The sequence below is a fragment of the Dendropsophus ebraccatus genome, chromosome 4 (assembly GCF_027789765.1).
Source record: "Dendropsophus ebraccatus isolate aDenEbr1 chromosome 4, aDenEbr1.pat, whole genome shotgun sequence".
Lineage (NCBI taxonomy): Eukaryota > Metazoa > Chordata > Amphibia > Anura > Hylidae > Dendropsophus > Dendropsophus ebraccatus.
The window spans coordinates 44,021,877-44,048,789 of NC_091457.1; the positions used below are offsets into that span (position 1 = coordinate 44,021,877).

At 45.3% G+C, this 26,913-nt stretch overlaps 2 protein-coding genes across 3 annotated transcripts; one reads left to right on the forward strand and one right to left on the reverse strand.

Annotated features, from left to right (window-relative positions):
• Window positions 1–152: 152 nt before the first annotated feature.
• Window positions 153–8,288, reverse strand: SDHAF2 (succinate dehydrogenase complex assembly factor 2). The gene is made up of 4 exons (XM_069965719.1): window positions 8,179–8,288; window positions 2,286–2,479; window positions 1,669–1,778; window positions 153–735 (listed from the first exon to the last, which is right to left on the reverse strand). The coding sequence occupies exons 1-4, from the start codon at window positions 8,200–8,202 to the stop codon at window positions 605–607; spliced, it is 459 nt and encodes a 152-aa protein (XP_069821820.1). The 5' UTR covers window positions 8,203–8,288; the 3' UTR covers window positions 153–604.
• On the forward strand, window positions 8,268–26,869 carry CPSF7 (cleavage and polyadenylation specific factor 7). 2 transcript variants are annotated; one of them, XM_069965717.1, is made up of 9 exons: window positions 8,268–8,510; window positions 17,531–17,743; window positions 18,488–18,591; window positions 22,108–22,253; window positions 24,209–24,635; window positions 24,727–24,842; window positions 24,948–25,095; window positions 25,444–25,593; window positions 25,982–26,869. In XM_069965717.1, the coding sequence occupies exons 1-8, from the start codon at window positions 8,424–8,426 to the stop codon at window positions 25,586–25,588; spliced, it is 1,386 nt and encodes a 461-aa protein (XP_069821818.1). In that variant the 5' UTR covers window positions 8,268–8,423; the 3' UTR covers window positions 25,589–25,593; window positions 25,982–26,869. The 2 variants fall into 2 exon arrangements, with proteins under 2 accessions (XP_069821818.1, XP_069821819.1); XM_069965718.1 differs by having other exon boundaries at window positions 8,269–8,477.
• Window positions 26,870–26,913: the final 44 nt, after the last annotated feature.

Here is a 26,913-nt window from a genome sequence, read left to right on the forward strand (position 1 = left end):
CTGTTATATTGAAATAATGGCCGTTATTTACTGTTATATGTCTAGAGTCTAGAAACCTGATCTACCTCAACAGGTACTAGTTCTTCTGGGACAACTCCAGGATAGTGCTATAGTTTTACAGGTAATAAATAACAATTCCCCAATTCATACAATAGTTTTTCAATTTCATTATTTATTGGACTTAAAATAGTATTATAAATCTGCACTATTCACACATTGCACCAGTTTATATATTAGGTACTGTGGTCTTCATTTACTTCTGTCTATAAAGGATTACCATATACATTTCCGCAGCTTGCATACTAAAGACATTAGCCCACATTTACAAAGCACTGTTATACAGTTTGGTAACAATAGGTGTGCCCCTTTAAATTGCTTGCTGATGATTTTATTGCCAGTACAAGAAATCCGATCAGCTGACGAAAGAGAGTATGCACATGCATCAGCTGATGGTTGGCCCTTTTTCACAGGCTGATTATTGGGAATGAGTGTTACTATGTCTTGATAATCGACCTTTATAAAGGTCAGTCTTTATAAACACGCCAGTCTTTGTATATGTGGGCCATTATCTTCTACCATCTGAAGCGAGAATCCTTTCAGTAGACTACTGGGACTCTTTGAATAAATATTCCAGGTCCGGCTGCCTCAGACGTTGTTCCATATCACGGTTCTTGGCAAATTCCTTGAGCAAATGCATAATCTCATTGTTGAACTGCTCAGGAGGGTCCTGTGCTCCTGTAACAAACAAAAGGACAGCAGGTGAGTGAACTGTCTATGAGATACAACACCAACAAGCCTGCACTCAATGGCTTGATCCTATACAACAGCCAAATCATGGGGATGCGGAAAGGGATTACAGACTTAGGCCATGTTCGCACATGGCAAGACAGCGGCCGTTCTGTGACACGGCCATGTCACAGAACGGCCGCTATCTTGCCTTGTGTAAACATGGCCTAAGCCTAACATCACTTAGGCGCTCCAATTAGCCATAGCAGACAATGTAAAGTACAGCTGGAGCAGTACTTTACATTGTCTGCACAGTCTATACTGTGCGGACGCTATTCAATGAATAGTGGCCGAACAAAATAGACATGTGAGTTTTCTGTGCGGCCGCATGGAATCACGGCCGCATTCTATACACTCCGGAAGGGATTCCATAGTAGTTAATGCGGTTAGTCGCTGTGATTAAACAACGACCGTGGTAGCAAACCTGCAACAATGGCCTTTGTTTAATCAAAACATACAGGCTGGGTTCACACTACTTATATTTCAGTCAGTATTGTGGTCCTCACATTGCAACCAAAACCAGGAGTGGATTAAAAATACAGAAAGGATCTGTCCACACAATGTTGAAATTGAGTGGATGGCCGCCATATAACAGTAAATAACGGCCGTTGTTTTAAAATAACAGCAAATATTTGCCATTAAATGGCGGCCATCCACTCAATTTCAACATTGTGTGAACAGAGCCTTTCTGTGTTTTTAATCCACTCCTGGTTTTGGTTGCAATATGAGGACCACAATACTGACTGAAATATACGTAGTGTGAACCCAGCCACAGTGTGTAAACAAGCCCTTACAGTTAGTATTTTTTTTTATCAAGTAGTTACTCACCCCCAAGGAACTTTTAGTGGCAAAATGTTAATAGATTTCTCCCAGTGACTGTACCTGTAACCCAGTAGTATATATCCCAGTCGTTGCTAGGCTCATTGATAAGCCGATCGTATTGTGACAGCTGCGTCTCTGTCATGGTGTTCAGGTATTGTTTGGCAAACAAACTAAGAAGACAGATAAATCTGCATCAGCTTCCATACTTGTATAGAATATGTAGTATATAGAAGAGTAGAGAACACATTCTGCCTATTAAGGGGTATTCCTAATTTGCAATTATCCCAAATCCACAGAAATTGGGTAACTATGTTGAACTTTGCAGGTTGAGAATACCCCTTTAGGCATATGGACATCATGGAGGGAAATCAGCATTATTCAAGGGCAACTCCAGCGACATTTTTCTTTCTTTTAAATCAGCTGGTGTCAGCAAGTGCCAGAGATTTGTAATTTACTTACATTGAAAAATGTCAAGTCTTCCTATACTTATCAGCTGCTGTATGTCCTGCATATCTATGTCTATGACAGCAGCTGAGTAATGGAAGACTTGAGATTTTTTAAAAGAAGTAATTTAATAGTCTCTGCTCTGGCACCAGTTGATTTGAAGGAAAGAAAATTGCTGGAGTTGCCCTTTCAAGTCCCCCTCCAATCAGCCAGAGTGGAGAAGTGAGCAGTACCTGAGCAGTATACAGTTCTCCAGCATGCCTCTCTTACGGCTCTCATATAATAGTCTTGCTTTCTTTACTTCTGTTGTTTCATTCTTTCGCTCCTTCCAAACAGGTAACTGGATGTCTTCTGCATACCTCCCGGTATCACTTGTCGTCATAAACCGAGCTCCATGGCGAATAAAGACAGACGAAAAAAGCGCACACTAAAAGAACAACAAGGATTGGGTTAATCAAAAGGTCCTAGAAGACTAATCTGATCAATCAGCGACTGCAACAGTGTCCCACACCAGTAACTGATTGGCTGAGGGGGCAGTCCATCAGCCGGGACAAAACATTGCTGGAGCAGGGGATCCTGGAGTGGCAAGGAAGTGCTTTGGGGGCACGAGAAGAGGGAAGTTAAAGGGGTTCTCCAGTGCTACAAAAACATGGCCACTTTCTTTCAGAGACAACACGACTCTTGTCTCTAGTTCAGGTGCGGTTTGCAATTAAGCTCCATTCACTTCAATGGAACTTAGCAGCAAAACCCCGCCCAAGCTGGAGACAAGAGTAGGGCTGTCTCTGGAAGAAAGTGGAAAGTGGAAGAAATGTTTTTGTAGCGCTGGATAACCCCTTTAAGTTTGTTTATTTTGTTCCTCCCTGCTGGAAATTTTTAAATATCACTGAACTTTAAGGCATCTATCTGATAGGATAGATGCCTTAACTTTATAGGAACTTTAAGGCATCTATGTCCATAGGCTGCAGTTAACTAGCCAAACATTGGGGCTATAAATGCTGAGACCCCATCAATTATTAGAGCAAAGGTGAGCTGTCCCCAAGTGAATGGAAGCCTGCCCACTGATCTGTTTGGTTTCAGTGGGATTACAAACATTGGCTAGGTATGGACGTTCCTTGGAGCTTGGAGCATGGCCAAGCATGGACACTGACACTCCATTCTTTCGGGGGACAATAGCCTCCACTGTGCAACTGGTAGGGGCCCCTGAGTTTCAACACCCCACACAATCTGGAGACAACAGTAGGGGGAAAGTGGCCATGTTTTTGTAGCGCTGGATAACCCCTTTAAATAAGTTCAAGGGAGGCCTTGATGCTTTTCTTGAACAATTTAATATTACAAGTTATGGGCATTAGATTTCCGGTGATGCGGTGATCCGGGGATTATTCTGATTGCCATTGGGATCAGAAAGGAATTTTCTCCCTGCGATGGGGCAATTGTCATCTGCCTCACCGGGTTTTTGCCTTCCCCTGGATCAACACAGTAGGATTTCCATAGGTTGAACCTGGGGATTTTTTTCTTCTTTCAACCTTAATAACCATGTAACTCACAGCAATGTTACTTCATCCAATGGGTCTAGGCCGCAGTAATGCTGGTCATCAGACCACGTGGTTAAAGGGAATGTCACTAGGTTTATGCCGCCTTAAATGATAACTAGTATAAACTAGTGACAGAAATGCTGAACAGATCGGTGTATTACTTACATCATTCTCTTTAGCTGTTCTCCTAATATGCAGGAGAATAGGATTCTTGCCACACCCACTCCCCCTGCCCTCCAGCTGCTGATTGACAGGTGACTGCCTATACACAGCATAGATAGATAACTGCCAATCAGCAGCTGGTGGGTGGAGCTTTCTGCTAGTCCAGGACTACAGGGCTCATGCACATAATGGAGAGGACTACTTATCCCCCATGTTATTTAGGGGGATAACTCTGTGTCAGCTGCACAGAACAATGTAAGTGATACATCATTCTGTTCAGCTTCTCTGTCACTAGTTTATGCTACTCTTAGATAGGACACCATAAACCTGCTGACAGGGTCTCTTTAAGTTGGGTCACAAAAGATCCATAGATCTGCAGACTGCTGCATATGGTGGTCTGAAATCTATCGCAGTGGTCTCCATCTGGTGGCTCTCTAGCTAATGCAAAACTAGAAATAGTAGTTGTAGATTTGCCCCTTGTAGCCAGGTATTCCCCCTATAGCCAGGTATGACCACTACAGTCAATGTGACCCTTGTAGCCAGGTATTCCCCTTGTCAGTGTGACCCTTGTAGTCAGGTATGGCCACTACAGTCAGTGTGACCCCTGTAGCCAGGTATTCCCCCTATAGCCAGGTATGGCCATTACAGTCAGTGTGACCCCTGTAGCCAGGTATTTCCCTTGTAGCCAGGTATGACCACTACAGTCAGTGTAACCCTTGTAGTCAGGTATTCCCACTATAACCAGGTATGACTACTACAGTCAATGTGACCCTTGTAGCCAGGTATTCCCCCTATAGCCAGGTATGACCTCTAAAATCAATGTGACCCTTGTAGCCAGGTATTCCCACTATAGCCAGGTATGACCACTACAGTCAATGTGACCTTGTAGCCAGGTATTCTCCCTATAGCCAGGTATGAGCACTACAGTCAGTGTGACCCTTGTAGCCAGGTATGAACACTACAGTCAGTGTGACCCTTGTAGCCAGGTATGACCACTACAGTCAGTGTGACCCTTGTAGCCAGGTATGACCACTACAGTCAGTGTGACCCTTGTAGCCAGGTATGACCACTACAGTCAGCGTGACCCTTATAGCCAGGTATGACCACTACAGTCAGTGTGACCCTTGTAGCCAGGTATTCCCCTTGTAGCCAGGTATGACCACTACAGTCAGTGTGACCCTTGTAGTCAGGTATTCCCCTTGTAGCCAGGTATGACCACTACAGTCAGTGTGACCCTTGTAGCCAGGCATTCTCCCTATAGCCAGGTATGGCCACTACAGTTAGTGTGACCCTTGTAGCCAGGTATGGCCACTACAGTCAGTGTGACCCTTGTAGTCAGGTATTCCCCCTATAGCCAGGTATGGCCATTACAGTCAGTGTGACCCCTGTAGCCAGGTATTTCCCTTGTAGCCAGGTATGACCACTACAGTCAGTGTAACCCTTGTAGTCAGGTATTCCCACTATAACCAGGTATGACTACTACAGTCAATGTGACCCTTGTAGCCAGGTATTCCCCCTATAGCCAGGTATGACCTCTAAAATCAATGTGACCCTTGTAGCCAGGTATTCCCACTATAGCCAGGTATGACCACTACAGTCAATGTGACCTTGTAGCCAGGTATTCTCCCTATAGCCAGGTATGAGCACTACAGTCAGTGTGACCCTTGTAGCCAGGTATGAACACTACAGTCAGTGTGACCCTTGTAGCCAGGTATGACCACTACAGTCAGTGTGACCCTTGTAGCCAGGTATGACCACTACAGTCAGTGTGACCCTTGTAGCCAGGTATGACCACTACAGTCAGCGTGACCCTTATAGCCAGGTATGACCACTACAGTCAGTGTGACCCTTGTAGCCAGGTATTCCCCTTGTAGCCAGGTATGACCACTACAGTCAGTGTGACCCTTGTAGTCAGGTATTCCCCTTGTAGCCAGGTATGACCACTACAGTCAGTGTGACCCTTGTAGCCAGGCATTCTCCCTATAGCCAGGTATGGCCACTACAGTTAGTGTGACCCTTGTAGCCAGGTATGGCCACTACAGTCAGTGTGACCCTTGTAGTCAGGTATTCCCCTTGTAGCCAGGTATGACCACTACAGTCAGTGTGACCCTTGTAGCCAGGTATTCCCCCTATAGGCAGGTATGACCACTACAGTCAGTGTGACCCTTGTAGCCAGGTATTCCCCCTATAGCCAGGTATGGCCACTACAGTCAGTGTGACCCTTGTAGCCAGGTATGATCACTACAGTCAGTGTGACCCTTGTAGCCAGGTATTCCCCCTATAGCCAGGTATGACCTCTAAAATCAATGTGACCCTTGTAGCCAGGTATGACCACTACAGTCAATGTGACCTTGTAGCCAGGTATTCTCCCTATAGCCAGGTATGACCACTACAGTCAGTGTGACCCTTGTAGCCAGGTATGAGCACTACAGTCAGTGTGACCCTTGTAGCCAGGTATGACCACTACAGTCAGTGTGACCCTTGTAGCCAGGTATGACCACTACAGTCAGTGTGACCCTTGTAGCCAGGCATTCTCCCTATAGCCAGGTATGGCCACTACAGTTAGTGTGACCCTTGTAGCCAGGTATGGCCACTACAGTCAGTGTGACCCTTGTAGTCAGGTATTCCCCTTGTAGCCAGGTATGACCACTACAGTCAGTGTGACCCTTGTAGCCAGGTATTCCCCCTATAGGCAGGTATGACCACTACAGTCAGTGTGACCCTTGTAGCCAGGTATTCCCCCTATAGCCAGGTATGGCCACTACAGTCAGTGTGACCCTTGTAGCCAGGTATGATCACTACAGTCAGTGTGACCCTTGTAGCCAGGTATTCCCCCTATAGCCAGGTATGACCTCTAAAATCAATGTGACCCTTGTAGCCAGGTATGACCACTACAGTCAATGTGACCTTGTAGCCAGGTATTCTCCCTATAGCCAGGTATGACCACTACAGTCAGTGTGACCCTTGTAGCCAGGTATGAGCACTACAGTCAGTGTGACCCTTGTAGCCAGGTATGACCACTACAGTCAGTGTGACCCTTGTAGCCAGGTATGACCACTACAGTCAGTGTGACCCTTGTAGCCAGGTATGACCACTACAGTCAGTGTGACCCTTGTAGCCAGGTATGACCACTACAGTCAGTGTGACCAATGTAGCCAGGTATGACCACTACAGTCTGTGTGACCCTTGTAGCCAGGTATTCCCCTTGTAGCCAGGTATGACCACTACAGTCAGTGTGACTCTTGTAGCCAGGCATTCTCCCTATAGCCAGGTATGGCCACTACAGTTAGTGTGACCCTTGTAGCCAGGTATGGCCACTACAGTCAGTGTGACCCTTGTAGTCAGGTATTCCCCTTGTAGCCAGGTATGACCACTACAGTCAGTGTGACCCTTGTAGCCAGGTATTCCCCCTATAGCCAGGTATGGCCACTACAGTGAGTGTGACCCTTGTAGCCAGGTATGATCACTACAGTCAGTGTGACCCTTGTAGCCAGGTATGACCACTACAGTCAGTGTGACCCTTGTAGCCAGGTATGATCACTACAGTCAGTGTGACCCTTGTAGCCAGGTATGACCACTACAGTCAGTGTGACCCTTGTAGCCAGGTATGACCACTACAGTCAGTGTGACCCTTGTAGCCAGGTATGATCACTACAGTCAGTGTGACCCTTGTAGCCAGGTATGATCACTACAGTCAGTGTGACCCTTGTAGCCAGGTATGACCACTACAGTCAGTGTGACCCTTGTAGCCAGGTATGACCACTACAGTCAGTGTGACCCTTGTAGCCAGGTATGATCACTACAGTCAGTGTGACCCTTGTAGCCAGGTATGACCACTACAGTCAGTGTGACCCTTGTAGCCAGGTATTCCCCCTATAGCCAGGTATGGCCACTACAGTCAGTGTGACCCTTGTAGCCAGGTATGACCACTACAGTCTGTGTGACCCTTGTAGCCAGGTATGACCACTACAGTCAGTGTGACCCTTGTAGCCAGGTATGACCACTACAGTCAATGTGACCCTTGTAGCCAGGTATTCCTCTTGTAGCCAGGTATTCCCCCTATAGCCAGGTATGACCTCTAAAATCAATGTGACCCTTGTAGCCAGGTATTCCCACTATAGCCAGGTATGACCACTACAGTCAGTGTGACCCTTGTAGCCAGGTATTCCTCTTATAGCCAGGTATGACCACTACAGTCAGTGTGACCCTTGTAGCCAGGTATGGCCACTACAGTCAGTGTGACCCTTGTAGCCAGGTATGACCACTACAGTCAGTGTGACCCTTGTAGCCAGGTATGACCACTACAGTCAGTGTGACCCTTGTAGCCAGGTATGACCACTACAGTCAGTGTGACCCTTGTAGCCAGGTATGACCACTACAGTCAGTGTAGCCAGGAATGAGCGCCCCCTACAGGTGTGACGCCGCTCCTCACCCGGGCTCTGATCCCCGGCAGCATCTTGCAGCAGCGACCTCTGACGTCACGCTCACCGTCCGACCGGAAGTGGCAGAGAACGGGAACCCCGCAGGCCGGAAGTTCCGGTAGGCGCGGGATTGTGGGAGCTGCAGAGTTCCACTCTCAGTGCGGAGAGACGTGTGGAGCGGCGGCAGTCCGGCCTGAAATCACACACCCGCGGGGAGACACAGCCGCACTCGGACCTCCGGGGTCCCGGGACGGGTATGGCGGACGGGGCGGATCTTATTGACATTTACGCCGATGAAGAGTTCATGCAGGTGGGGGAGACCCGGGCCGCTGCAAAGAGAAATGTACAGCTATTTATTTATCTATTGTATGTAATGCTGCATGTGGGGTGTCCGGGCACACGTGATCGCTGCCGCATGTGCTGCGGGATGGGGATGTGTGAGGGGATCACCCTGGTCACTAGGCCGCCTCATCTGCATGCACTGCTATCACTCATCCAGGGTGCTGGAGGGAGGCGGGGCTGATTTCTGTGGTCTCTGCTTTATCGCGCATGTCACAGGTGACCCTGCATCCACTAACGCTTGGAGGAATGCTCTATATACTGTATACAGACTCTTCGCTGCTGATTGGTTGAGAAGACTCACGTGACAGCGTCTAGTCCTCTTCAGACTCATTCATTTGTATATGGATGGTCAGGAGGTGTCATGTGATCTATACAACAGTACGTTTGTTAAATCATGTGACCTCTCTAGACCAATTAGGGTGTGGTAAGCAGGATCACATGTTGTTTGCTTTCCTAGTGGTTGGCAGATTAGGAGCCACTTTATAACCACATGTGTCAAACTCAGGCCCTCCAGCTGCTGCAGAACTACAACTCCCATCATGCCTGGAGAGCTAAAGCTTTGGCTGTCCAGGCATGATGGGAATTGTAGTTTTGCAACAGCTGGAGGGCCTGAGTTTGACCTCCCTGGTGTATACTACACACGTGTTTATAGATGATCCTCCTCTATAGCTGCAATGATTTATAGTCATGACCTAGATGGTTAAATCAGTGGGGTCACCCATTACACTTTCTTGCAAGGTTTGCCATCCGAGGGCTCTCCACCTGTTGCATAACTACAACGCCTGTCATGTCCAGGTAGCCTTCAGCTTTCAGGGCATCATTGGGGATGTAGTTTTGCAACAGCCGGAGACGGCCTTGTTGAAGAGCACGGCCACCCAGCTTTGTCTTAAAGAGAACTGAGATACAGTAGTGCCAGGACTGTGGTGTATAAACCTGCTTTGCACAGGTTCTCTGGCTTGTAGAAATTGGTGGCAGATAGGTTATCAATATCCGATAGTCAGGGCTGACCCCTGACACCCCCATGATCGGCTGTTTAAAGGGACCACAGCAGCTTCAGTGTTAACTTGTGGTCATCCTTGGAGATGCTGCAGATAACTGCAGTATTATCCTATTCAGGCGAAGAGGACCACACTGCAGTACCTTGCACCACTGCTACTATCTGTATAGGAACAAGGAAACACTGAAGGGACTGCAGCGCTTGTACCAGTAGTCAGTTGGTTTAAATCTCTTATTATGCAGGATATATAAAGAATTACACCCAGAGCTGAAATCCCAATGCTTCTCACAACTGCTTAGATTGTATGCAGCTGTATCTTCTGGGCATAGACAGCCTGGGCTCAGAATGATGGTGCATTGTCGCACACTGCCTGGGCAGGAGAGAGAATTGTGCTACGGCTAGGTTCAGCTGCTTAGGGATTACCTAGAATAGATGCAGTTAGAGAATAATCTGGGTTGTGGGAAGGGTCAGCTCTGTCAGGACCCACTGCATGGGAACAGGAATGTGGCCAGTCTGGATTGGTGGAGGCCTCAGAGGTCGGACCCCCACCGGTCATAAAGTGATGACATATCCTTGCAATATACTTTCTGGGGATACCCATACCACAGCCTCCCCTCGCCCCCCCCCCCCCCATATACAGTATATATACAGTACATAGCGCTGTGCTGGGGAGAGGGACCTGCAGGGAACACATAGCCCACATACTGGGGGCAGTAGAGGGGGCTGTGTCAGCAGAAGTTTGTGTATATGTGTATGTATATATATATATATATATATATATATATATATATATATGTGTGTGTGTGTGTAAATAAGACTATACATTACTATCCGTACATTACTATCCTATACGGATCCTGAACAGAGAAAAAAATAGTGTTTGCAGTACTCTTTCCGTTTAAAAAAAACGGATCACGAACGGAAAGTGCACTTTTTTTTACATTGTAGACAGTGAGGGCGGATCTTAATGGAAGGTATTTCCGTTCACGTCCGTATGTTTTCATCTGTTTTTGCACTGAGAATGCGCAGAAGCAGCAAGAAACCAAAGAAGAAAAATAAACGGATAGAAAAAACGGATCCTGACTGATGCAAACTGATGTACAAAAGTCAGTTTTTTTAAGCCAAAATACAAGCGGACCATTAAAAAAAGATGAACATTTTGCATTCAGTTTGCATCAGTCTGCTCATCAGTTTATGCTCATCCGTTTAATTAATATGGACGGATCCGTTAGAAACAAAGAAAAACGCTAGTGTGGCTGAGCCCTTAAAGCTGTATATTAGAAAGTAATTTTCAGTCCTCCAGGCAGGAATCTAGTTTTTCAAATCTAGTAAATGCAAATGCTTTTCTTCTAGGCCATGTTGCCCCTGCATGATAATACAGTGCAAAATGTGCGCCATATCCTCCTTTCTGCTCTAGATTTTTCTGCAGTTGGCATCCTGTGTTATCTTTTCAGGTATTAGTAATGATACTGGAGACAAGGGGTATGTTCACACTGCGGAAATTCTGAGCGGAATCCCCGACGCAGACTCCACTCGGAATGCCACAGTAAGCAGCTTATGGCGACATTGTGTATGGCCAGCTATATACTGACTGTTAGGGTGCGTTCACAAAGAGGAAAACAGGCAGAAATTCCAAGTGGAATCCCCACCGCGGAATCTGTTTAAAATCCCGCCTGCCTCACTGTCTCGATGTTATGTGTCGGGCATAGGGATGTCACGATACCAGAATTTTGAGTTTGATACCAATACCAACTTTTTTATTTCGATACTCAATACCATTTCGATACTTGATTCAATATAATGCTGTTTTCTGATTCCCATAACTTTTAAAATCTTTCAGCCGGTAGGGCTGTCTGAGAGTCTTTTTTTAGTGCGCAGTGATCTGCAGCTTTGATTGGTACCATGTTTGCATATATGACTTTTTTTGGTGCAAACACTGTATACTGTGCGAGTTTGGGAAGGTAGTATGGCTGACACACAGTATAGTATGTTGGGGGTAGTAGTTGTATGGCTGACACACAGTATAGTATGTAGGGGGTAGTAGTTGTATGGCTGACACACAGTATAGTATGTTGGGGGTAGTAGTTGTATGGCTGACACACAGTATAGTATGGGGGTAGTAGTTGTATGGCTGACACACAGTATAGTATGTTGGGGGTAGTAGTTGTATGGCTGACACACAGTATAGTATGTAGGGGGTAGTAGTTGTATGGCTGACTCACAGTATAGTAGGTTGAGGGTAGTTGTAGTATGGCTGACACACAGTATAGTATGTTGGGGGTAGTAGTTGTATGGCTGACACACAGTATAGTATGTTGGGGATAATAGTTGTATGGCTGACTCACAGTATAGTAAGTTGAGGGTAGTTGTAGTATGGCTGACTCACAGTATAGTAGGTTGGGGGTAGTAGTAGTATGGCTGACTCACAGTATAGTAGGTTGGGGGTAGTAGTAGTATGGCAGATGCACAGTATAGTAGGTTGGGGGTAGTAGTAGTATGGCAGATGCACAGTATAGTAGGTTGGGGGTAGTAGTAGTATGGCAGATGCACAGTATAGTAGGTTGGGGGTAGTAGTAGTATGGCAGATGCACAGTATAGTAGGTTGGGGGTAGTAGTAGTATGGCAGATGCACAGTATAGTAGGTTGGGGGTAGTAGTAGTATGGCAGATGCACAGTATAGTAGGTTGGGGGTAGTAGTAGTATGGCAGATGCACAGTATAGTAGGTTGGGGGTAGTAGTAGTATGGCAGATGCACAGTATAGTAGGTTGGGGGTAGTAGTAGTATGGCAGATGCACAGTATAGTAGGTTGGGGGTAGTAGTAGTATGGCAGATGCACAGTATAGTAGGTTGGGGGTAGTAGTAGTATGGCAGATGCACAGTATAGTAGGTTGGGGGTAGTAGTAGTATGGCAGATGCACAGTATAGTAGGTTGGGGGTAGTAGTAGTATGGCGGATGCACAGTATAGTAGGTTGGGGGTAGTAGTAGTAGTATGGCAGATGCACAGTATAGTAGGTTGGGGGTAGTAGTAGTAGTATGGCAGATGCACAGTATAGTAGGTTGGGGGTAGTAGTAGTAGTATGGCAGATGCACAGTATAGTAGGTTGGGGGTAGTAGTAGTAGTATGGCAGATGCACAGTATAGTAGGTTGGGGGTAGTAGTAGTATGGCAGATGCACAGTATAGTATGTTGGGGGTAGTAGTAGTATGGCAGTTGCACAGTATAGTAGGTTGAGGGTAGTAGTAGTATGGCAGATGCACAGTATAGTAGGTTGAGGGTAGTAGTAGTATGGCAGATGCACAGTATAGTAGGTTGGGGGTAGTAGTAGTATGGCAGTTGCACAGTATAGTAGGTTGGGGGTAGTAGTAGTATGGCAGATGCACAGTATAGTAGGTTGGGGGTAGTAGTAGTATGGCAAATGCACAGTGTAGTATGTTGGGGGTAGTAGTATGGCAAATGCACAGTATAGTATGATGGGAGTAGTAGTAGTAGTATGGCAGTTGCACAGTATAGTAGGTTGGGGGTAGTAGTAGTATGGCAGATGCACAGTATAGTAGGTTGGGGGTAGTAGTAGTATGGCAAATGCACAGTGTAGTATGTTGGGGGTAGTAGTATGGCAAATGCACAGTATAGTATGATGGGAGTAGTAGTAGTAGTATGGCAGTTGCACAGTTTAGTAGGTTGGGGGTAGTAGTAGTATGGCAGATGCACAGTATAGTAGGTTGGGGGTAGTAGTAGTATGGCAGATGCACAGTATAGTAGGTTGGGGGTAGTAGTAGTATGGCAGATGCACAGTATAGTAGGTTGGGGGTAGTAGTATGGCAAATGCACAGTATAGTATGATGGGGTAGTAGTGGTATGGCAGATGCACAGTATAGTAGGTTGGGGGTAGTAGTATGGCTGACACATAACATTAGTATAGTATATTGGGGATAGTAGTTGTATGGTTGACACATAGCTATACAACTACTATCCCCAACATACTATACTAGTGCTGACCCAGCACTAGTATAGTACATTGGGGATAGTAATAGTTGTAGTGGAGCAGAACCTTCACCTCCTGCTCCATGCTGCCCGGTCCCGGCATCACTCCTCCCTCCCTCCTCGTTGTGACTCCCAGCCCCCACACACAGGCCGCAGCCTCCTCATTACGGGACAATCTCCAAAGCCATCGGCTGAGGCGCACCGAGCGGCTCGGATGCTGCTGACACAGCGGCATCTACACAGTTAAATAGCCGGTGTAACTGTGTAGATGCCGCTGTGAAGTGTCAGCACTCAGCAGCATCCGAGCTGCTCCGTACGCCGCAGCCGATGGCTTTGGAGATTGTCCCGTAGTGAGGAGGCTGCGGCCTGTGTGCGGGGGCTGGGAGTCACGACGGAGCACAGCCTAGTATAAATACCGCTCCATTAGTGACAGCGGCATGCCGTACCCGGACGGCCCGCGCAGGTTGCAGACCAGGGGTCGGCCAGTGGGAAGTGTGGGGTTAACCCCCGGCCGTGACACGTGCTGTGGCACGCTGGCTCACTAACCTGCTTGATCGGGCAGCATGGAGATGGAGAAGGAGTTGGTGAGCCGCGCGGGGGAGAGAGATGACACTGGGACCAGGCAGCATGGAGAAGGAGTTGGTGAGCCGCGCGGGGGAGAGAGATGACACTGGGACCAGGCAGCATGGAGAAGGAGTTGGTGAGCCGCGCGGGGGAGAGAGATGACACTGGGACCAGGCAGCATGGAGAAGGAGTTGGTGAGCCGCGCGGGGGAGAGAGATGACACTGGGACCAGGCAGCATGGAGAAGGAGTTGGTGAGCCGCGCGGGGGGTGGGGAGCACACAGAGAAAACAGACGGCGCTCAGATAGCCGCCGGCCCTGTTCTCTGCACTATACTCTATGTTAAGCTGTGCTATTGCACATCTTAACATAAAGTATCGATACCAGGAAATCCTGGTACCGAACCGTTTTTTTGCCCCGAATATCGATATTAGTATTGATATTTCGGTGCATCGTGCATCACTAGTCGGGCGCCGCTGCTCTCCGCTCAAAGAATTGACATAACATTGAGACAGTGAGGCAGGCGGGATTCCAAACAGAGTCTGTGGCGGGGATTCCGCTTGGAATTTCTGCCTGATTTCCTCTGTGTGAACTCTTCAGGCTGGCGTTATAACCTGACGGGTAGGCATAAAAATAGACACAAGACGTTCTTGGTAATATATAAGGATTCTTCCTTCGCTTATCTTCCTTGCTCTGTACAAGTATGGCGGCCATTTGGACAGTCATGTTACTAGGAACATTAGTGGAGAAGCAAAAATCCATCAGTCCTCCTCTTTGTGTACATGGGTTTCCATAGGGACATACCATACTCTTAGTATTGGAAAGGCATAATAATAAACAAGAGCACTTTCCAGTGTGCTGCAAAAATTTGCCTGAAGTGACGATCCTCCCATTGTGTGATGAAGATATGAGCCCATGCATCATGGAGATGGCCGCCTTTTATCAAGACTAATAAAGAAAATGGCCTTGTTGCCCATAGCAACCATACAGAGCTTAGTTCCCCCCCATCCATCTGTATAATGCTATGGTAAAATGAAAGCTGCCTATGGTTACTATGGGCAACAGAGGCCTCATTTATCAAAGCTAACATGAAAATGTTGTTTTTATTTTTCTAGCTGCAGACCAGTTTAGGAAATGAAAGAATCGTTGTTGTTTTTTTTTTAAGGAGTATTCCAGCGAATATACATTAATTTTGCTTACATTTCAAGTTTATATGACTTTTATAAGAAAAATTACATTTTTAATTATTTAATTTTTAATGCAGCACTGGTGATACTGAACCTCATCTGATTTTAATATGTGGTAGTATTATGGTGCGTTTACACGGAACAATTATTATTCGAATTTTCGTGATAACGATTGCATTTGAGCGATAATAGGCTCGTGCAAACAGAGCGATCAATCAAGTGATGAACGATAAATCGTTCATCGTGACCATTCAACAAGTTCTCAAATCATCGTTTGTCGTTCACTGAAAATTCGCAGATTGCTTTGTGCAAAGTCTTTTACCGATTTACCCTATGTGTGAGATGGGCGTAAGCAATCTTAAAACGATATACAGTTCCGTCTAAACACTGATCGTTATAAAAAAAAAACACATTGTTACTTCAAAATCGCTAATTGTTCGATTGGGTGAATTATCACTCGGTGTAAATGTAGTATTAGAATAGACATTTGAGTTGGGGAAGATGTACGTGGCAGAGTGAGCGGGGATAACTGTCACTGCCCACTCCGCTACAGGCTGCCAGTGCTGCAGAGCTAGTGACACATACAGCTTCCCCTATGCTAATGTGCATTACAATAGACAGATAGTCATATACCTGAAGTGAAAACTGCATTGTAGTTGGCTATGACAGATAACATGGTATGCCTGGCTTTTACTCATGCTATTACTGGCTGTTCCTGCCTCTATGCAAGCTTACCAGCCTATCTCCAGCCATTCTCATCTCTATGTAATAGATTGTATGTTAGAGAGCATTGCTGCTAAAATGGAAGGACACCAGTAAGCCGGGTTTTTCTGGGAGAGCATTGTGATGACTATAGTGTAATAACCACCCAGCTTTCTTACAAATTAGGTTGTCTTGATCACAAACCTCCAGCTTTGTGAATACAGGTGGAACGCAGAGCTGTGTGTCCCCGTAGTTACGGACAACAAACCAAGCTCCCTTCACACTTCAGGAAAATCTATCTGTATTTTTTAATCAGGAAATCCGGATAGATTTCCTGACCCGTAGGGACACCCTCCAGGTTTTTCCCTATACAGTTAAATGCTCCTCTCTGTTTTCCAGGGCCGGGAGCCTGTTAATCACTTTCCTGGCCGGAGGCACTAGGGGGCCGCTCACTCCCCCCAGCTCTGCGGCTCACGAGTGACATCACACATGCACTCGCAAAGCCGTAGGAAGGGCACCGCTGCCAGTATTTCGTTAAGATCAGGAAATACTGATGGTTGCCTGGTAAAGGGCTTTCTGATCAGTATTTCCTGACTGTAAAAAACAGCCATAGAGGTCTGAATGGGGGCCTTCAACTGTGGTAGTTGGTTTGTTTGTAGCTTGTTACCATGGAGACACATTGCTCTTCTATTAAGCTGTGTACACAATATTGTAAAATTTTAAAATTAAAACCATTTGCATGGATGCATGTGAGAAAAAGAGAAAGCGGAAATGCTGTGGATTGTCCATCTGGTTTTTAAGATGGAGAGACTGTAGTAGAATACAGTAGCAGCAAAGAGGATGAGACTATGACAGATCCCATCCACACCATGCAGAATGTAGATAAAAGTTACTTTTAATTATTCTTTCACAGTTGGTTCTTTAAAGCAAATGTACCACTTCACTTACCGAAATTTTTTAATACTTCCTGGTCATCGCCGGTGCGTACATCACAGTGGCATGGTCCATTTTTAAAAACTACTGGGTTCCGCTATCTGTGCCGGTTTCTTATGTGCACTTCGGCCCGCTCTATACACTGGAGGCACGCCCAGTGTAGCAATATCCCATGGTGACATGGGCAGACTTGATTCTGATGGAGGCGCATCACCGAGAGGAGGGAATATTGGTACACCGGGGGCGCCTCCAGTGTATAGAGCGGGCCGAAGTGCACATGAAGAAACAGCCGCAGATTGCAGAAACTGGGCAACGTTTTGAAAAATGAGTCGCACCACCATGATGTACACACCTGCGCTGACCCGGTACAAAAAATAATTTGAGTTAGCGAAGTGATACATTCGCTTTGATCCACAGTTTAATTTTATTGCAAATTTAGTGCAGGCTTTTTCAGTAGCAAAGCCGCAAACTTTTTTTTTCCTTTTAAGTTTTAGATTGGAATGCTCTGTAACATTAAGATAGATTATTCATACTAATAACTGCATTTATTTATTTAGTTTTACTGCCGCCACTTGGAATGTCTTACCATATGGCACCTTCAGTGATCCTCTGCATGCTGTGCAGTAGATTATTAATGCTGGTTTTGCCTTTCCCTAGGAATCAGAGTTTGCTGCTGAGCAGGTAGACTTGTATGATGACGTGTTGGCCGTTGCATCTCTTGGTTCATCTCACACTGATGTGAAGACTTCTGAGCCCACCTCGCCGGTACAGGCCAGTTCTGCCGAATCAAACAAGAAGACGCCAGCCGTATTATACACATACAACAATGTACGCAAGAAGGCCTCTGTATATATTGGAAACTTTAAATGGGTGAGTCTTCCATTTTTCATATTAGTCGGTTAAAGCATTTCTTCCTTCGAATATGAAGTGTAAAGCAGGGCTACCCCACTAGGTTTATTAAAGCAGAGGAGGCAGTATTTGTTGACTTAAAGGGGTAGTTCACCAAAAACTTTTTTATCAGAAAGTGCCAGAGATTTGTAATTTATTTTTATTAAAAATCTCCAGTCTTCCAGTACTTATCAGTTGCTGTATGTCCAGCAGGAAGTGGTATTTTTCCAGTCTGGATTTCCTACTACTCTTGACAGTTTCTGTCACAGATAGAAGTGTCAGCAGAGAAAACTGTTACAGACTGGAAAGAATACCACTTCCTGCAGGCGATATAGCAGATACTAAGTACTGGAAGACCTGAGATTTTTTAGTCAAGTAAATTACAAATCTCTGGCACTTACTGGCAACAGTTGATTTAAAAGATTTTTTTTTTTTTGTGAACTTCCCTTTATGCTACTAACTTTCTAGATCCTATGTGATCTATCATATTCATTATTACTTTTAGTAGTGCCAAATGGACTACCCCTGTTCACATGCTGTCATGACACATATATTTGTTCTTCCAGCCAGAAGAGCATGTATTTCAGCATCCCCATGCAATAACAGCTCATACTGTAGGTTTTCAGTAGCATGTATCTATATTGCTGTGTGCCAGATAAATTCTGATAAACTATAGGAAAACAAGATAACGATGTAATTGATAAGATTCCATCTTTCATTCTCCAGTGGACAACAGATCAGCAGCTCATTTCCGCCATCCACTCGGTTGGCGTCCGTGATCTTGTGGAACTGAAGTTTGCAGAGAACCGAGCCAATGGCAAATCAAAAGGGTGAGAATGGGGACGACCTGAATGCTGAACACTAATGGTGCAAGAATCAAAGTACATTTTGTAACATTCACAAATAAGTTTCAACACCTTAAAGGGAGTCTGGTAGCAGCTTTTAGATACTAAAACTGCTGACAGTCCTATAGAGTTGAGGGGGAGTGGAATGGTCTCAGACCTGCTATGTTACCGGCATGTTCTAAATCACAGGTGTCAAACTCAGGCCCTCCAGCTGTTACAAAACTACAATCCGTATTATGCGTGGAGACCTAAAGCTTTGGCTGTTTAGGCACGATGGAAATTGTAGGGCCTGAGTTTGACACCCCTGATTTAGATGAGCACTGTGTTCCCTGGTGGCTGCTGCAAATGTCAAAGTTGTAGGCTATTCTTTTTCCGTGCTTGGAGCTGTCTGCATTGAGAGCTGATCCCACTTTGCTGTCAATCATATGTGAGAGGCAGGGCCAGGGAAACCTTCAATGCAAGATAGTTCATGGAAAAGAGGAGCCCACCTCTTGTGGTGATGGCCAGGTCACAGGATCTGTGCTCTCATCAGTCACGATCTTTAGCTGCAGGAGTGACCCAGTAATATCACTGGGGCTGCAGGGAAACTGTTCTATGATGAATATGTGCCATACTTGAAAGAATGGAGTAACTTTGCTAGCATTGGCAAAACATTAAGGAGGAGATTATCAAAGGGTATAAAATTTAGACTGGTGCAAACTGCCCACAGCAACCAATCACAGCTAAGCTTTCCTTTCAGCACTGCTTAAAGCTTAGCTGTGATTGGTTGCTGCGGGTAGTTTGCACCAGTCTAAATTTTACACCCTTTGATAAATCTCCCCCTAAGTGATCATAAGGTTATATAGCTTTTAGTAAGTGGCACCTTCTGCACTAAATGCAACTACCAAATTCTGAACTGAATGCAACTACTGCCTCCACCAATATTGAAGTCTTGGTAAACATGGGCCAATAAGTTTATCTGAATGTGCAATATTTTTTGGCCAAAATGTAGGACAGTATAAAGAAAACTACTATTCCTAATGTTTAAATAGTGTGAGCTTAGACCAGGCAAGATGCACCACCCACCGTGTCATGTTGTATGATGAATTTGAAGTGTCTTGTTAGCCATGCTTTCCTTTAGACTTACCCCACCTGTTGGATACCTTATGGCAAAAGTTAGTGCAGACATGTTGGCTTGCATTGTCACATTTCATGCTGTTCCGGAAATACTGACAAATTTAGGGCACAAATAATTTTTATGGAAGAAATGTTCACAAGAAATATGGATTACCTTAAAGGGGTTATCCAGCTACAAAAACATGGCCACTTTTTCTCCACTCTTGTCTCCAGTTCAGGTGCGGTTTGCAATTAAAGGGGTACTCCGGGCAGGGGTTATTTTTAGTGTATGGTCGGGGAAGGGGTGAAAAAAAGGGCGCCAGTCACTTACCTCCCTGATTCCAGCGCTTGGTCCTCGATCGCGCCCCCCCCTTTCTCCTGTCTGGCTGCCGCTTCCTGGTCTGAGTTTCAGCTTGAGAAGTGACGTCTCAAGGCAGCTCAGCTATTCAGCGGTCGAGGCTGGACTCCGCTACGACCCCTGAATGGCTGAGCTGCCCCGAGAGATCTTGTCTCAAGCCGCAGCTCAGACCAGGAGGCGGTGGCCAGACGGGAGAATGGGGCGGCGCGATCTGGAACAGGGGAGGTAAGTGACCGGCAGCCTCTTTTTCTACCCCTTCCCTGGCCATACCCGAAAAAAAACCCACCCGCATTACCCCTTTAAGCTTCCTTTACTTTAATGGAACTGAGTTTCTAACCCCACCCAATCTGGAGACAAGTGTGGTGCAAAATTGGCCATGTTTTTTTAGCGCTGGCTAACTCCTTTAATTTAACCATTACCTTTACATTTTTTGTGGATCCACATTATAAACCATATTTTTGATGCGCTACTGACTATGGACAGATTTGCAGACCTAATATACGGTCCTGAAAAACTACTGAATGTGTGAATGGGGCCTAACCTTTTTTTCTCTCTGACTTGGACAGGCACAAATGGCTTGGTACTAAGGAGGATACATTGAGAGTTTTTAGTGTGTGTATATATATAATATATAAAATGAATGCCACAAATCAGTTATTGTGTGGTTTGTGAGTATTTTATACGGTAGGTGGTATTTAAGGAAAATCTGTCAGATTTTTACAGAGATGAGTTATACTAAGCTAAAACTAATACTTTTGCTACCTCTGATGGCCCTTTATTAAGTTATAAAACTGCACTTCTACTGTACAGTTTAGGTGACGCCAGGCCACCCCACATGATTTAAGTCAGTGAAAGTGGCTCAGCACCACCTCTTTACTGTTAGTATCTCAGGGACATGTCACAAGTTTTGATTGTTTGAGGTTTGTCTGATCAGGAAGCAGGGATAAGCATGGGAACCAATTTCACTTTCCCATTGTTAGTCACCTCTGTCTAGCATGCCCATGTGAGTGTGAGTGAAGGAGGCTTAAAAGGGTTATCCAACGCTACAAAAACATGGCCACTTTTCCCCCTTTCTTGTCTCCAGATTGGGTGGGGTTTGGAACTTAGTTCCATTGAAGTAAATAGAGCTTAAAGGGGTTATCCAGTGCTACAAAAACATTGCCACTAGTTCAGGTGTGGTTTGCAGTTAAGCTCAATTTACTTCAATGGAACTGAGTTTCAAAACCCCACCCAAACTGGAGACAACAGTAGGGGGAAAGTGGCCATGTTTTTGTAGCGCTGGATAACCCCTTTAATAGCAAACCGCACCTGAACTGGAAACAAGAGTGGGGGAAAAGGGGCCCTGTTTTTGTAGCGCTGGATAACCCCTTTAAGACGATGTAAGTCCATGTGTAAGATTGGGGCACCACATGTGTCAGCCAGTGTGTTGCCTGTATCATCCATGTATGTTCTTTTCTTGGCTTTCATGTAATGCCACACTTTGCTGCAACTTCCCCAGGTGGTGTTAGATGATCTTTAGTATAAGATGGGGTTCCCATCAGGTGATGATCCACCGGTGTTGCATATGTGTACAATCCCTCACTCTAATCTCGTGAAGCACTATTAAACAGAGCTTCACTCCAATCGGGTTATAGCTAAGTGTTGATAGTACATGTCAGTACCAGACCTCATTTTAGTATGGTTTAGTGTTTACTTTTTTTTTTTTTCCAAAAATAAATCTGGAGGTTGAACTAAAGTGTTCTCCTTTTTATGTTTAGTTGTACTTTATGGCACAAAGGAAGCAATGTTCCTTTATCCTTCTCAAGCAAGAGTCTATGAATAAAAGTTCCCATAGCCAGTGAGAAGTGCAAAGGAAACCCCTTCCCCATGCCTGACTTTGGTCTGGAAGCCACACAGTTTCCTATTTCTTAAGTCTTTCGGAGGTATGGAGACGAGAACTTGTATGTTTGTGAATGTTACCAAATGCTTTTTGCCGTAGGAGTGTAATACAGAGTTTTCTCCTAGTCTTTGCCCTGTGTGCACGCTTGTTAATAGTCCCTGTAATGTAGGTATGCTGAGGCCATCGTTTCCTCAGAAGAATCTTTGAGTCAGCTATTGGAACGGTTACCTAAAAGAAAAGTAAATGGGAAGAAGCTTGATGTTCGGCCGGCAAATAGGCAGAACCTATCGTTCTTTGAGGCAATTGCACGAAAAAGTAAGAACTTTTCACCCACTTGTAGTATGTATAAAAAGACATATTGAGGTGCAGGCGAGTCCTTATCCACCTATGGGGGTCAGATTACAGTATAACCCTGAGGATGTATGCATGAGTACATGATTCACATGTTCTGGGAACCATTCTAATGTCAGTGCAGATAAAGCTAGTGATACAAGTAGGTATCCTTATAATAGGGCTGTCTTCTCTATTAGCTAAAGTGGAAACTATTAAAGGGAACCTGTCAACCGGGTCAGCCCTGGAGCAGTGATTTCCTGTGGCCATCGGACTCATCTAGGCTCATCTGCATATTGAGCGCGCAGATGAGCCGACGGCCATATCGCTGCTGCAGGACCAGGGGCCAGTATGTATGTCGGGCCCTGTCTGGGGGCGATGTGGGTTCAGGGGGGCTTACCCGGCTGACATGTGCCCTTTAAGGAATATTCCAACAGGGGTGATTTGTTGCAGAATTCTTGCAAAAATCCCTTTGCCTATCACTAAAGTAACACCATTTGCACGAATGGAGCTGAAGTAACAGGTCTAGTTGTAACATATCTGCCATACATAAACATACCATCATAAAGATGGACTCCTGCTATGGCCAGACTATGGCTATACCTTAAGTGGTCACCCATACATATTGAAACCTCATTGAGTAATGTTGGCTGACTGTGAGGTGGCTTTGGTCTTGGTGAGGCAACTCCTTTAAGACAGAAGGGAAAAGAGATCCCCAGAACTCTTCGGAGATTCATACAGGTGTAATACAGCTCCATTTCTGCACCTGTATTACAACTGAAAGCCCCGGTCTGAATGTAGATATGGTGACTCAGACTGAAAGCTTCATAGTGATCTATATAAATAGAAGTCCTAGAGGACTCTAACCTGCTGTTATGTTCCCATAGGGCTGGTAATGTTGAGAATGAAGGTAAGTATCTTACCTACTTCCTCCATACCCCTTTCGTTAAATCCTCTGTTTTGATAATATTTAAAGTGACTCTGTACCCACAATCTAACCCCCCCCCCCCCCCCCCCCCCCCCAAACCACTTGTACCTTCAGATAGCTGCTTTTAATCCAAGATCTGTCCTGCAGTTCGTTTGGCAGGTCATGCAGTTTTTGCCCAAAAAATATCTTTTAAACTTATAACCCCGTGCTCTACAGGAGTATCTGTGCCCCTTACTTTGCACCACCCCTCCGTCCCTCCTCAACACCCTCTTCTTCATCAGGAATGCAGCTGGAACATTTGCTCCATGCTGAAAATTTGCACAGGTGCCTTAACTATCCAGCCCACGTGTCGGGCTCTCACAGCTGATGAATAGAAGGCAATCTACCTGGAGCATTCCTAATGATGATGAGGAGGACGGGGAGGAGGGACGGAGGGGTGGTGCCAGCCTAATGCATACACAATCTAGGTCACAGTTAGGGCACAGGGCTGCCTGTTTAAAAATTGTTTTTCAGCACAGTAACTGCATCACCTGCCAAACGGACCCCGGACAGTTCTTGGATTAATATTCATGATGTGGCGGCCAGAGTGTACTGAGGGCTGTAGTCTCTACAGGCTCATTCTAGTAATCACAGGGGTTTGTTCAGACCCCAACCTATTAAAACTTTTGAAATGTCTTGACATGTGACGTGTCAAAAGTTTTAGCAAATGACCAGAACTAATGTCTCATGTGTGTTATGCAGATGTGTTTTGTTACGCATTAGAATTCTGGGTGCATATAGATTTCCATACAAAGCAAAAATAGCATTGATGAGTATTGTGATGGTTACTTGTGTGCCACCATCTTCTGTGATTCATAACTGTTATGAGGGATGCTATCAACCAAAGAACATTAACCCAAAGTCATTAGATTGATTGATTTTATAATTCTGTTATTACTTAAAATAGTTTCCAGGGGTTTTACCCATAAATTCTTTCTTTAAGCTTGTCTTCTATATTGTTGTGTCATTACAGCGGAGGGCGTCTCTAACTCAAACTCTGAGGACTCTGTAGATGGCTTACCCAGCCCCACTGAACCTGCTGTTTCATCCCCACAACCAGAGACTCCCAAAACCGTTCTGCCGTACTTTGCATGCCCACCGTTCATGGAGAATCATTCTCGTATCCCTGTTATGTCCCTCCCTCGTCCCCCAATATCAGTTCCTCCTCCCCCTGCATCTGCCTTACCTGCTGTATACCGCGCTCCTCCGATTCCCCCCCTGCACTACTCCCACCTTATGCCCCCACCTCCAAGGCTGCCACCTCCACTAGGGATGCCTCCCCCCCGTGGTATGCCCCCAGCTCTTCACCTGAACCCTGCATTTTTCCCCCCTCCGAATTCCATGGTTGGTCCGCCACCTGATCCATACAAGATGATTCCCAACCCTTATCTACAAGCACGGTAAGAAAATAAATATATATGTATATATAGTTAGGAATAGGATTGTAAAAGAATAGTGCAGCTCATTCATCAGTGGTTATTGTGTTTTCAGGGACATGAAACTCCCACAACCCCCGGTCAGTGAAGCAGAGTTTGAAGAGTTAATGAACAGAAACAGAGCGATCTCAAGGAGTGCACTTTCCAATGCTGTATGTGGCGCAACATCGGGTATGAGTTTAGTTTTCCTCTTCTAAGCCCTTTGCTGTATTTGTGCATTGTTCTCCCCCCCCCCATTTCTTTTATGTATTGTCATATTTTTTTATCTTCATACAGGAGATTATGCAAATGCCATAAAAACCCTAGAGACAGCTATTGCTGTAATAAAGGAGTCTCGTGTAGCCAATGATGATCGATGTCGTGTCCTCTTGACTTCTCTCAGAGATTGCCTACATGGAATACAGGACAAGGCCAACTCTTCCAGGTAAGCAAAGTACTAATATCGCAGCATCTACAGGTCTATAGCAAACATCATGATTTATACACAAGGGCATCCTTAAGCAGGAACTCTGCTGGTTCAGGAAAAAGGAGACATGCCAGGTGAAATAACATCCATGTTTGTAGCTCTGCAGCACTTCATGGTTCCATCCTTCTGGTTCAGTTCCTCTATTTGAGGAAGTGCAATGTATTATAGGGGTACGCCAAGTTGGAATACTATTTATGGGAACTGGGAATGGGTCGATCACCAGTCTTGCTCTTCAGGTAACATGTGACTAGACATATGAGACATTAATTGTCTTAATAGCTTTTACAATTGACACATTGCCTCCAGAAACGACAGGAAACGACATCGCTCCAGAGATAGATCACCCAGCCGGTCACGAGAAGGGAGCAGTCGACGTCACAGAGACCCACACGAGGATCGATCAGATGACTATTATCATGACCGGCATCGTGACAAAGACAGACACCGCTAGTACTGGTATGCTGGAAGATTGTTTCTTTGCTAAATATTCATACAGTCATTCAAGGCACCTTGAAATATATATCCATCTTAGTACACAGAGTTACATTTTACACAGTCCCTTGGTGGACAATAGAAATGAGCAAACCAGAGCGTGTGCGGCATTTGATAACCAGTGGCTGAATAGGTTTGGATACAGCCAACAACCTTGGGCACTGGTAATCATATGCCACATGCATGGGTTTGCTTAACTCTAGTGGACAAACAGTTTTTTTTTTAAACCTCAGACAAACCCCTTATAGATACTAGATGGTTGTTGGCTGAACACATATTGGGCTGATGAATTGCTTTTAGAGATTATACTGTAGACCTTCCAGCTATGTAACCAACTATCCTCTCTTTGCAGATCTCCATGATGATGCACAGATGTTTTTTTTTTCTTTTTAATAAAGAGGGACAATTTTGTTGTTGTGACCTAGAGATGATGCTTGACCCTCCAGCTACAAGTTGTCGCAGCCCCCTTTCTGGGATCTATTCCATTTCATGCAGGGACCATCACGTCTCCTTTACGAAGCACAGCTCTCTCCATCTGTTCCCAGTCAACGTGCCTGCCCTTGATTCTCGGAAGATACAACCTCCATACGGTGCAGGCCGCACTGATTCTCAAGATGACATTTTTTTGCTTTTGAAGATCTGCCACTGTCTCACCAAAATAGTTGATTTCCTTCTACTACTCCATGTGTTCCTTGTTGCAGTTTGTTCATATAAAGAGGCTATTTATATAAAGTGAATCTAATGTCTATACAGTGACACATGTAACTTCAATCTCTTTTCTGTAAGTGCACTGACTTATCCTGCCTGTTTGGTCCCCTTACCCCTAGTCCTCCCCTGCCCTTTTGTCCTCTGGTTGGCAGACTGCTAAGCAGTGCTGGAAGAAGCTGCTGGATGTGTTGTATGATAAGACCACTGAAGAACTGGAGAGCTGAACAAACTCCCTGTCCTATCCCTTTCTAAGCATAGTACTTGGGTTGTATGGAGGGAGTGCATTGACCAGGTTGGCTATGGGAGGGGTGAGTTCAGTATTCGTCTAAAAAAAATTTTTTTTTATGTTGAGAGAAAAGAATATGTATCAGAACTTTCAGTTAGGCATCTAAGGTGGGGAGTAGCTTACAAGGCAACATTTAATACCCCTGCCTTACAGCAGTGGAGATTTCACCCCTCCCATTTCCTATAAAATATTCAATATCTCCACCTGGGAATTGTGAATAAACTTAATAATGTTGTCAATATTTTACATGAGTCGTCTTCTTTTTCTTCATACTGAATACGAAGAGTGCA

Excerpts from the sequence above, each read along its gene's own strand:
- SDHAF2 (XM_069965719.1), bottom strand. The coding sequence starts at position 8,202 with ATGCTGCCGGGGATCAGAGCCCGG. Across the intron at positions 2,480-8,178 it reads TGCCGGGGATCAGAGCCCGG|TGTGCGCTTTTTTCGTCTGT; the intron begins GTGAGGAGCGGC and ends TTGTTCTTTTAG. Across the intron at positions 1,779-2,285 it reads GAGAACTGTATACTGCTCAG|TTTGTTTGCCAAACAATACC; the intron begins GTACTGCTCACT and ends CTGTCTTCTTAG.
- CPSF7 (XM_069965717.1), top strand. The coding sequence starts at position 8,424 with ATGGCGGACGGGGCGGATCTTATTGACATTTACGCCGATGAAGAGTTC. Across the intron at positions 8,511-17,530 it reads GGGCCGCTGCAAAGAGAAAT|GAATCAGAGTTTGCTGCTGA; the intron begins GTACAGCTATTT and ends GCCTTTCCCTAG. Across the intron at positions 24,843-24,947 it reads TGTATGTGGCGCAACATCGG|GAGATTATGCAAATGCCATA; the intron begins GTATGAGTTTAG and ends ATCTTCATACAG.